The 11,858-nt window shown below is 42.8% G+C and overlaps 1 protein-coding gene across 2 annotated transcripts; it reads left to right on the forward strand.

Moving 5' to 3' along the window:
- The first annotated feature begins 106 nt into the window (after positions 1–106).
- On the forward strand, positions 107–11,035 carry LOC117770394 (palmitoyltransferase ZDHHC18-like). 2 transcript variants are annotated; one of them, XM_034599812.1, is made up of 9 exons: positions 107–849; positions 1,346–1,506; positions 4,468–4,617; positions 4,799–4,936; positions 5,394–5,445; positions 5,566–5,668; positions 5,982–6,091; positions 7,008–7,110; positions 10,390–11,035. In XM_034599812.1, exons 1-9 carry the CDS (start codon positions 602–604, stop codon positions 10,684–10,686), a joined length of 1,362 nt encoding a protein of 453 aa, XP_034455703.1. In that variant the 5' UTR covers positions 107–601; the 3' UTR covers positions 10,687–11,035. The 2 variants fall into 2 exon arrangements, with proteins under 2 accessions (XP_034455703.1, XP_034455704.1); XM_034599813.1 differs by having other exon boundaries at positions 10,441–11,035.
- The last annotated feature ends 823 nt before the right edge of the window (positions 11,036–11,858 follow it).

An 11,858-nucleotide genomic window follows, 5' to 3' on the forward strand; every position in this document is an offset into this window, starting at 1 on the left:
ACTTAAAATGTAACGGTTTAAAGAGACCTTTATTTTTGAAAGAAAACCAACCGGAAATGCATCTTTTCCTTGTGTCAAGTTTGACAAAAGCTAATTTTGTGTTTTATCACTAAAACTCAGTCGTGAATGTGTCGCGACTATTATGTTTTATACAGCGCAAAGTTTAATGGCTGCTTTTTAATTCATGCACACAGCACAGAGTGGATATCCGTGAAAGCGTTTGGCCAGAACGTCCAGGACGGACATGACGGTATGTGGTGTTTACTGATGTTCGAGTCCGCAGCTGGATGATGTGAAATAAACACAGACACTCAGCTAACGATGGACACCAGGGAGCTGGTTGTTTTTGTAGCGAGTATTTCCAAGGACGGGCTTTAAAACAAGTACACGAGGAGACATGGAGCGTGAGGGGCTTGTCGTTTCGAGCAGGGGGGTCTTTGGGTCATTTACGCCGGAGACCCGTGGTTAAGCATTAGCTTGTTTTCTCCGTGGAATGACGACGTGTGCCCCGCTCGGCTGCCTCCAGGCACACGGCTGCGGGTGATGCTACCTGTCCCCGGCCACACGCCCCGACTGCCCGCAGCAAACTTCACTGTGAACCATGAAGAACTGCGAGTACCAGCAAATCGACCCGCGGGCACTTCCGACACCCACCCCGACCCCTCCGCATCCCCACCAGGGGAGCGTCATGGCAGAGGAGCCGAGGAGACCCAGGAGGAAGTGGGAAGTGTTCCCCGGGAAGAACCGCTTCTACTGCGAAGGACGGGTCGTCGCGGCCCGGCAGAGCGGGGTCCTGCCCTTCACCCTGGGCCTCATCCTCGTCACCAGCGGATTGTTCTTTACATTTGAGTGAGTTCACGTTTTTAACATCAGCCCCGTGACCCCAGGGAGCTGTCTGATGTATTAGATCAGAGCCGAAGTGTAGAGCAGATCACCATGACTCTCATAAAAAGCGCCAGGTCATGTTATACCTGAGTTGTTACCTAACAAATACCAGATTCTGCTTAAAACATCAGATTTCTTAACGTAGTCCTGCAAAGTTTTCCAAAAAAAGTAAATGCTAGAGCTTTATTTTTGTAGCTATGAATGTAATATGTAATTAATAGAGAATACTGCCAGAATATGGAAATTGCTTTCATCTTATTACTGGGTAGTGAAAGGGTTTTCAGTCTCCAGGGGGTGACATGGTGATTAACAACCCAGAATAATAATTAAAACCATATCCCTTAGTGGGTGAAAAAGTAGGCGCAGTTCTAAGAGACTGGGCTGTGTTTTAATAGGTTCCCGTCCTTTGATATGGTCAGTTCATCTTCTCCCTGTCTGTGGTTGCTCCCTTTCCCCCCAGCTGTCCGTTCCTGGTCAAACACCTGACCAGCTGCATACCTGTTATTGGAGGAGTCCTCTTCGTATTTGTGGTCATCACCCTGCTGCAGACCAGCTTCACCGACCCCGGCATCCTGCCCAGAGCGACACCGGACGAGGCCACAGACATCGAGAAGCAGATTGGTGAGTGCAAACTCTGCCCCACAGCTTGGGTCACAACTACACAAGTGTCTGAAATGCCTTTGAAATGGAATTGATGGAATTTAGACCACCACTGGCCCCAGAGCTTTCCATGAGTCCTTGAATTTGATCCCTAAACACAAACTGCTTAAGCTCAGCTCATTACTTTGAGAGTTTACTCTGTAGCATTCAATTATGTCAAACTTAAGAGAGCATACTATTTTTAGCACTGTCATAAAAGCTTACGCACACTTTATTTTGCGACAGAACACAACTCACAGTGGGGACAGAAGGCTTTGTTGTGCTACCGTCAGCTAATTTCCTCTGAGATCGACATAAGGCAAATTCTAATGGTGCAGCAACCACCGTTTGACAGTTTAATGATGATGAAACTTGTGACACAGCAAACGTTGAATGTAGAATTTTTGAAAGGACATATTTCTCGTGACTGTGCAAATATTTGGGCCATTATTCTTTTGAAATGGCATCAAAGCTCCTCCATTTGGTCTGAATATTTCAGGACTGAGAGATGTGTGTCTGTCCTTTTTCCACCACAGACCTGTTTGATGCGCCCCATCTGTTGTGTTCTCTGTCGATTTCAACTCTTACCAACATGATCTTTTCTTTCCAAATGGCATCCTTCCGTGTAGTGACCTCAGTGTTTAAAGTTGGCTTTGTGTGCATCATGTAAACTCCTACTCATGACCAAAGTTTAGTGGTGATGTAAGACTCAGCTGTACTGCTGCTGTTCCAGCTATTTTCTGAAGCACAGTTTTAGTGCTGGATATTTACCCACCATTCTATCTTCAAGGAAATGCTCTGGACATTTAGTTTAACTCAGGTAAGCGACATTAAATAAATTGAATATATTGAAGTCATATTTAGTGGTGGTGTTGTGGTGGACTTCATTATAGGCCCTGTTCAGACCTGCTATTAACATCTGTCCTGGGAGATCCGATCACAAGTGGTCTCTTGTGATCAAATAAAGACAACAGTCATTTGTGTTTGCAAAGACCAATTGATGTTGTTTATTCCTGGTTTGAGTTTATAAATGTGTCCGATGATTTATGTGTGTGCGTGTGTCTGCACGAGCGAGCTAAGAAGAAAGATTTAGCCAATTTAAGAAGTATCAATCAATATGTGGTGGCTGCAAACAAATCAACGTATGGACACTGAGAAGCATTTAAACCGCAGCAGGTCAGAGACGTTAATTGAGTCGGTGATCCTTCATATGTGGCCCAGGACGGATTTTCACTCACACAGCCAAACTAATGTGGCCACATGCATCTCAGACCAGCTCCCAATATGATGTGAGTGATAGGGTCTCAGGAGGCATTGGGGTGCATTCAGACCTGTCCTTAGGGATGGAACCATGTCTGAATGGGGTCAAACTAAGAGGGGTTTCTGATACTACTGATGTGAAGTGTGAAGGACCAGGATAAGCATAAAAACTAGGAGAACTGGAATTAGTGGACAAATAAGGGTTTTATTCACCCAAAGTTTTTACAAAATCTATGATGGGTAACAAAACCAAGCAACAGGCTCCTGAGAACACCCCCTTCAGTCTAAAGCAGAATGGTGCAGTCCAATCATTCAGCCTTCTCTACTTAAGCTGTGGTGCTCAGTCTTTGCCAGGTTGCCGGGAGGATGGTGGACTTCAAGACACTGACAGGAAAGTGATTAAGCAAGCACTTTATACCTCACTAAATTGAATCAATTGTGTGCACTCAATTTAGAAAACTAAAGTGGGCTGAAGCAAAGTGACTGTCTGGTGTTTTAATGGTGTAGCAGCCCCGAGAAACGCCTCTCAGTCGAATGTAGTCCAGTACAACAACACCCCAAACTATGACCTGGTAATAAATATATAATTGCGTATACATATTTCCAGCAGTGTGACCAAAAACTGAGCATGATGAGATTCCTAAAGATAGACGATGTGGCAGGGCTATCACATTATATATTTATCACATTATAGTATAGATTGGTTACACATGCTGCACAAATAAGAACAATAAAGGTGTGACCTGTCATGCCCTGATTTTGTGCTCAGACCAGGTTACGTGCTGTGGGAGGGAAGGCAGGGGAGACATGGTGAAAGCGAGCATGAGCATCCTCCTACAATTTGAATAATGATTCAACCTTAAATTGTAAAAGCTTTCTTTTGCGGTTGTTGCACCCACTGCAACTGAGCAGCATCTCTCTTGTTTCTTGTATTATTCTGCCATGCATTTAAATAAGCAATGATTGGTGTGTATCCTGTACTCCATAAAGAGTAAAGGCAAAGACATTAAGTGCTAATAAGTAGCGTTTTGACCGCAGGAACTTTCCCCTGGAACTAGGAACTCCTTGTGTTTCCACAGCAGGGACCAGGGTCTAAAAAAGTTCCGGTCCCTGGTTGGGGGTTAGTACTTTACGAAAGTACTAGAAGGTTTTGGGTTGAGGTTTGCAGTGCTTAACGTACCTGATTTTGCTGAGTATGGCAGCATTTTATTCCAGTTTTGAAGTAGCTTAGTTATTAGTGCTCATCTCATTTCCAGCATCGCCTCAACAAAATAATTTGCGAGGCGGTAAATCACGAACAACAGTACCACCGTCTGCATCTCCTCCATGTTTTCTCGGTTTATATAGCATCGTCATCGTTGTTTAGTCTTATCCATTACTACCTCCTGGAGGCCTGGAGTGGAACATCTGGTTGTAACTGCCATTTGTTCACACTTTAGCAGGCTAATTTGCCTAATCTCCCAGAGTCCTTACACCGTGGTGGAAAAACAGGCGAACAGTGGTCTGCAGGAACCTTTCATTTCCTTGAAAAAAGTTCCTGGGAATAAAGGTTCTGGGTACTTTTGCTGGGAATGTGGCGATAGGGATGGGCAAGACTATAAGTTGTTATTGCTGCTTTAACAGATCAGTAAATTTCAAAAAATGTTGTCCTCCTGTGTCTCTTTCCTGTCCTCTGCTCTGTAGACAACACAGGAAACACCAGCTATCGGCCTCCACCGCGCACAAAGGAGGTTCTGATCAACCAGCAGGTGGTCAAGCTCAAGTACTGCTTCACCTGCAAGATGTTCCGGCCTCCACGCACCTCCCACTGCAGCCTGTGTGACAACTGTGTGGGTGAGTACCATGACATTTACCAAGGATAAATAATAAATAAAGGCGTCACAGGGCTACAGAGAACACCAAACCTTTACTCAGAGACAATTCAGCGTAACCGTGGAACCATTCCTCTAAATTAAAAGCGTTTCTCTTTTGAGTTTTATTGTTAATTCTCCTTTGTTGTGCACTTCTCCCTCAGAGCGATTCGATCATCATTGCCCTTGGGTGGGGAACTGCGTAGGGAAACGCAACTACCGCTTCTTCTACACCTTCATCGTGTCACTCTCCTTCCTGACCTCGTTCATCTTCGGCTGTGTGACCACACATCTAGCACTGAGTAGGTGTTGACTCGGGTCCACAGGAGCTTCATGGTTGAAAGGCAGGCAGGAATTTACTGGTACTAACACAACTGCCTCAAACAGCACCTGCCAGGAACTGTTTGTTTTGCCTCGCTTGTCAGACTGCCAGACGGGTGGGGTTTACCACATCAGAGCCATTCAGGTGTCTGATAAGAAAAACATACAGACTGTTTTGATTGTGAATGTAATAAGTGCCTGGTATTTGTCACCACCTGTCTATGTTTGTTCATATTTAATTTCATCCTTACATCCTGCTCTTTGTAGGGTTAGAATAAACAGAACTCATTTCAGCTTGACTCTGGTGTTACTGCTTCCACAAAAGGACAAACTAAATCGCATCTTTTGGTTTTGAGAATTCCAACACACACTTTTCACTTTTTAATAGATTCACAAACACACTTGGGGCCTCACTGTTATTTACTTCCTCTCTTTCAGGGGCTCAGGGTGGAAAAGGTCTGGTGTTTGCTCTGCAAGAGAGTCCTGGCAGATATCCTTTACTCACAAATGTAATCTGTGATTTCCTCAGTAAATGGACTCTGTCAGTGTATAGGATTTTATTCTACCGTTCCTCAAGTATACTGAGGTTCTCCTTAACCCAACCTTTCACTGCAGTGGAGTTGGTGATATGTTTCTTCTCAGTCTGGTCCATCTTGGGCCTCTCAGGCTTCCATACTTACTTAGTTGCTTCCAACCTGACCACCAATGAAGACGTGAGTAATGCATTATGCACCCTTTAAACTCCAAAAAGTATGGATTTGTGACGTTTGTAAAATGCAAAGAAACACGTTTGAACCAGATAAGTTATGAGGAATACAAATATTCAATATTTATTTAAAATAAATCGTAAGCTGCATGGTTTTGTGACTGTGTTACAGTAGATTATTAGACATTGTGCAGGAACCTATTGTTGATGCTTGTACTATAGTTATAACTTGATTAGAAGAAAAAAGAAAACAGCAGAACCCCCCCAGCAGATTTTTTAAAACACGTTTAAAACCAGGATGTACTGTATATTTTTTCCAGATAAAAGGCTCCTGGTCAGGGAAGAGTGGAGAAGATGTCACTAACCCTTACAGTCATAAAAACATCTGTATCAACTGTTGTTCCGTGCTCTGTGGACCCATGCCACCCAGGTTAGTCTTCAAAGATATAATGTGCAACAATTATTCTTTAAAGTGTCTAAAAGCGAACACTTACATGATCTAAAATGTTTCAAACAATGTTCACATCCACAAAAATGGGAACAAAACAGGATGGTTCAGTTTGGTCGCCTTTTAACTGCATCATATCTGCTTAACCCTGCCCACACTGCTAGCCAGTTAGCCAGTCAGCTGACCCTTCCACTGTTTGTATTGGTCACTTACAATGGATCACGATTATTAATTGCCATTTGCAGTGTAAAGTGAATACAATTTTATACCTTATTTGTGAACATGAATCGCATCAGAAAGATTTTCAACAGCTATGGTGGTGAAGATGGCAATTCCCATGATCCAGTGCTGCTAAACAACATATTATAAAAAGGTCTTTTGTTGTTGGTTTGAATGAGAGACCCCTAACAGCTGGAATAACATATTGTATGCTAGAGTCTCACTAAGCAAATGAATTATAATGGAATCCACACACAATTAGATCCTTAAGCTGAAGTCATCTTAACATATCATATTTACATATCTCATATACAGACTACATTCGTTTTATATTAATCCCTCAGATATGCACGTAAGAGACAATTTTTTATGACCAACTGATTATTTTTGAAAATGCACATTAAATACTCAAGTAAAAATAATTTCTTTGAACACTTTTGAACAAACAGCAACACATTCAATCACGATCTCTTGTTCATGTGATGCAAGAATGAGCTCTGGTCTCACAATTTAAGTTCTGGCACCACAGTTAATTTCAGCGATGCTTCTGTAAATTATGCGGTTTAACCCTGCAGGGAAACGTTTGCAAATATTCCAAAACCTTTTGAGTCTACATGCTGTACAGTTTTCAAAGTGCCCAATGGATGCCGACTTTCCTTTTGTTTCTCTCCTGTTTCAGCTTGATCGACAGGCGAGGATTCCTGCCCTCAGATGAATCTTCCCAGACACGCAGCGCGGACATCGAGGTGCCAGCTGTGGCCGCTAAAAGCGAGATAAATGTGGTAGGCGGATCTTCCCAGCTTGCTCTTGGCTCGCCCTCTCCCCTGTGCCTGCACCCCCCAACTCCCAGCACAGCTCTTCCTCTGCCTGACAGAAGCCTTGTTGCCTGCTGTGCTGCCTCGTGTTGACTGCAGTGTGTGGGCTAATCCGTACAAATATTGTTTTGATATGACAGTCAGAGGTTTACATATCAGTATTAAGAAGTTCTGTCAGTGGAAACAATACTTTTTGAGAAAGTGTCACGGTGTGAAGAATGCTGAAATGAGTTTATTAATATTTGATCATTACTAATCAGTTCAGCCGAAGCTCCCTGGTGGGAGGCTAAAGACGAGAGCATCATCGATCCCACCCGTGACCCTGGGGGGTGAGGTGGAAGGGAGTTGCTGTTTGCCTTGTCAGCCTGATTTCTTTAGACACCTGCTGCAGGCAGTTAATGCACTGCTGCACAGCTCAGTCCATCATGAACAAATCCGGTTAAATGCTGTTTATTTCCACAAATATTGATCGCTATATATATATATATCTATATGTTTATGTTTTATATTTTTTACTTCCTTTTATCTTTTTGACATTCTACACCTTGGTCTTTAGTAGTTCCTGTGCTTTTTGTAGAGTGCAGGGGTTGTTGTAAGAAGTGAAGACTGAGGTCCTCCTCTTCCTCCTCTTCACAGAGCTGCACTCTTGTTGTTCTCTGACAGCACGACATAGAAAAAGTGAAAACTTTACAGCCAACCTTGTTTACAAAACCTAACTGTGAGCCGCAACACTCTCACATCAAGAAGTAGAGTAGCTGCTGTTTAGCATTTAGAATTGAAAGCGGCTCTTTTTTGTTGGCACCAAAGGATTAATTTGTGCGTACGGAATAAGCTGAAAGCCAGTTGAAGCTGAAGTGTTTTTAGTCTAACATTTGTTTTATCACTGAGTTGAGTTTGGTTAAGGTGTAAAAACAGTCTTCCGAGTGAAGCCGTGGAGAAAAGCTTTTTCTGCTCAGACCCAAACTCGTTTTATTGTGTTGGTTCCTCTTCTCCTGTCTCATGTTCACAATAATATTTATATGTATTAAAAAGGTTAAAGTGCCAATTTATCTGTTGCAAATTAATTCCATCACCACATTTTCCCCTACATCCCATTATTCTTTGGTTTTTTGTTAAGTTTTTGGAGTTGTCCACCCTGTGTTTATACATATTTTTGTATTTTCATGCATCACAAATGCAAAAAATGTAATAAAACAGCCCTCCTTTTCCATGCAGTTCATCATCTGTGTGTGCTCAGTTTTCATTGTTTCATTTGTCCTCCTTCCCAGTTTCCATATTAGAGGATAATTGTGTTTTCCAGGAGGAGAAAAGCTCTGAACTAACTGCCCCAGCATCCTAACGTACTGTTCTGTATGTGGTCTGTCTGTATCTGTATTACCACCAACACCAGCAGGACAAATGTCTTTCCAGTGTCCTGTACTGGCTCATTAGCCACATTTAGAGCAGGAAAAGCAAGACTTGAGCTTGGTAAGCCTGTATCGAGAGAGAGGGAAAGTGAGTGCAGAGTCTCCAGTGCTGTGCCTGCATGTCCTCCTGGCGTGCTTCTGCCCTCATGCTTTGCTTTAGGTTGTATGCACTGCAGAGTGCATGATTAAAACAATACAGGTTGCATTGTTTGTAAAACTAATACACACAGTGCAAAGGGTTTTAGCTGTGACTCTTATGTATTATCTTTAATATTCACAATTTTTATCCAAGAGTGTTGTCAAACACATTTTAAAACAACACTTAGAGCATGATGGGAAACTAAATGGGGGTTAGACTTTTCATGTCAGGTACAAAAAAAGTAAAACATTTTAATAACTAGGAGGAAGCTCCCTCAGACCTAGATGACACGATAATTATCCATTTAAATGATGATTCTCTGTCAGGACAATGACATAAGATAAGAACTGAACCAGTAATGATCCAGTACCTGATGGATGTATTCTTTTTAAGTTTAGGGAGGGCTGTTGGAGTCTATCATTGCAATGTTGCCACATGCTGCCCTAGGAACTAAGTTGTTACACAGCTTTCTACACAATGTAAAACTAAACACATTCCATTGATTATTGATTAACAGTTGTTGAAATGGACTTCAGCTTCAGGGCTGAAGACATTTTAACTGTTGCTGAAACGCTGAATTAATTAAAGCTGCACTAATTCCTATTTTTATGTTGACAATTAAAAAACTGCCTTTCTGCCCCAATGTGATTCGCTTATAGTGATAGCTAATTATCACACAACTGCACTTCCCTATTGCCCTATTGTGTTTTAGCCTCTTTCAGCTCATTGCTTGATTTTTATGGCACACAACACAACTGTTTGGTTCACTCTCTCCACTCACATCAGCTTTGTCTCCAGCAGCAAGCAGCTGTTTTCAGGGACAAACATCCAAGCAATCCCCAAACAACCAATTAACAAACGTAGTTAATGAACGTAATGGAATATTTAGCCGCTGATAGTTTTCTCACTTGGTGCAGCCTAAAAGAGAGGAGAGGTAAAAGGAGAACACGTCGTAGATGTACAATCATTCAAGCTGCTTTCAGAAATGCACTGAACTCCAGAGATTCTCTGTATTTTCTCCGGAGGCGGTTCATGTGTGAACACAAAAGTCAGAGTGAGCGGCTCCGGATTATCTGTGGACTTTCTCCATCTGGCCCCCCAGTATAAAGTCCACAGAAAGTTGGGAGAACCCGATGTGAGAGCACAGCAGGGGATTACAAGGGCCGACATCAGTGTTCGATGTACTGTAAACAAAAACAAATTGATCTCCACAGCAGAATGAATACGTTACGTCCTGCCTCTGCCGGCTGCACCACCACTCACCTGAATCCTCTGGAGGATTTGTTGCTGTTGTGTGTTGTGAACGAGTCTGAGCAGAGAACCCACGGCTGTGTTGTTCATGTGGGAAAAGAATTTCTCCTGAGTTTCTCTCGGAGGTCATGTCTGACAACAGCTATACATATTTCAATTGCATCATGAGAAGAGTAGGATCCACTGTTTTGGGAGCTTGATAGATAGGAGATAAAGTCAACTGCTGCTTTAATTTAGTTTGTCCATACTTTTTAAAATCTGTACCTTGCATGCCACTTAACTTCTTTAAGTACACAGTTACCAGGCAATGCTCTAAGATGAAACTGCTGATTCAGATCCCTGGTGTGGCCCGCTTGCACTGCAGCTTGTCTTTTGTTCATCTTGCACAGTTGTTGATGTATTCACTGAAGTGATTTAATACCCTGTTGTTCATCCTGCTCGTCTCACCAGTGCTTGTCTCATCCCCCCCCGTCTTCCCTCCTCTTTCTTGTGGCTCCTCAGTGCACACAGGGAACTAAAGGTCTGCTGGAGTCAGCCACTCTCCCTCCGCTCCTGTCCTCCTCGTGCCATCAGGGGAAACCTCCGACAGCTCATACCTGTCCAGACAACAGTGCGGCGGTGAACTCCGACCCCTCACCGACACTCCCCACGGGCTGCGGGGCCCGCCACACCGCCGGCCCTCAAGGTGATACCTCTCCTTCACAACACACCAAGACTCACTCGAAGAAAAGTAAACCAGCAGCTTAACATAATCCCAACCCCACCTTGGACGGCCCCTGTTCCCCCTTTCTCTCCGGATGCTGCCAGCTTCGCCCCTTTGCACTGACGGACCTTATGATGACGACTTTCTCAAGTGAAATCACACATTGTCTGAAGCTTGCATGCTGTAAAACAGTGAAATACAAGTATGCATTCAATTGTTTCTTTTGTTGCGTGTTGGAAGTCCTGGGTGTTGTTATTGAAGAAGGGGATAACTATCACAAAAAATACATTTTGTGGGATGTCTGTAAAAGATGCAATTAGCCTTTGGTTTAGTATGGAAAGCAATGTTAAAGACTAGTGGACTAACCGAGCTATATGTCCTTCAGTGGTTCTCATGTGAAACATGAATTGTCCTGATGATGCATCAGGTGGAACAGTCTGTGTATGAAGGGTTAAAGCTCAGAATGTGTATGTGTAAAGAGAGATGCTGCTCTTAAAGGGACAGTCCATCCCTACTATGGAATTCACATGTGTGATTTCCATACTATTGTGCAGCTCAGTTTATAGTGTGAATTTCAGCCAATTTTTCCCTAAGCTGAAAAGCAGAGATACAGTTTGTACTGATGATGTCATGTCGAGGCGCTGAACAATGGAACAAGTGATGAGGTTTGGCGAGCAGCCGTGGATCTTTTTCAAGAATACGAGGGACAGTTTCTGCATTATTTTCGTATCTGAAAGCTCTGAAAACAAAAATTTATGGTGGCTGACAAATTAAAGGAAAAACCTACATGAATTTCTTTGTAAATACACATTCAGCGCTCGCTGTATGTGAGAAATGTCAGAGTCAGTTGCTGCGGACTGTGCAGCCCATGTAATACAGCACCAGATTATCAGGAGGTTTTATCAAGATCCGAGCTTCAGCACTTTATTGCTACTTTAGCATTGTTTTTGGAAAGATATAGACACATTAACATTAATATGATTATAAATCAGATCACTGGAGGTTTTTCCTTTAAACTTGTACAAATAGCCACGTGTCCTGGTGTGAACAGTTCCGATTTCCGAGCTGTAAAATATGGCAGTAAATGCAACTGCATGCTAATAACTAAAGATGTATTTTTCTGGTATTTGTGTTTGTTCAAATCCATTCATACATACGTTCATACATCATGTCACACACCTCAGAGGACCCCCACCTTCTTTTTGTGTACCTGAAA

This window comes from Hippoglossus hippoglossus, chromosome 11 (assembly GCF_009819705.1).
Source record: "Hippoglossus hippoglossus isolate fHipHip1 chromosome 11, fHipHip1.pri, whole genome shotgun sequence".
Lineage (NCBI taxonomy): Eukaryota > Metazoa > Chordata > Actinopteri > Pleuronectiformes > Pleuronectidae > Hippoglossus > Hippoglossus hippoglossus.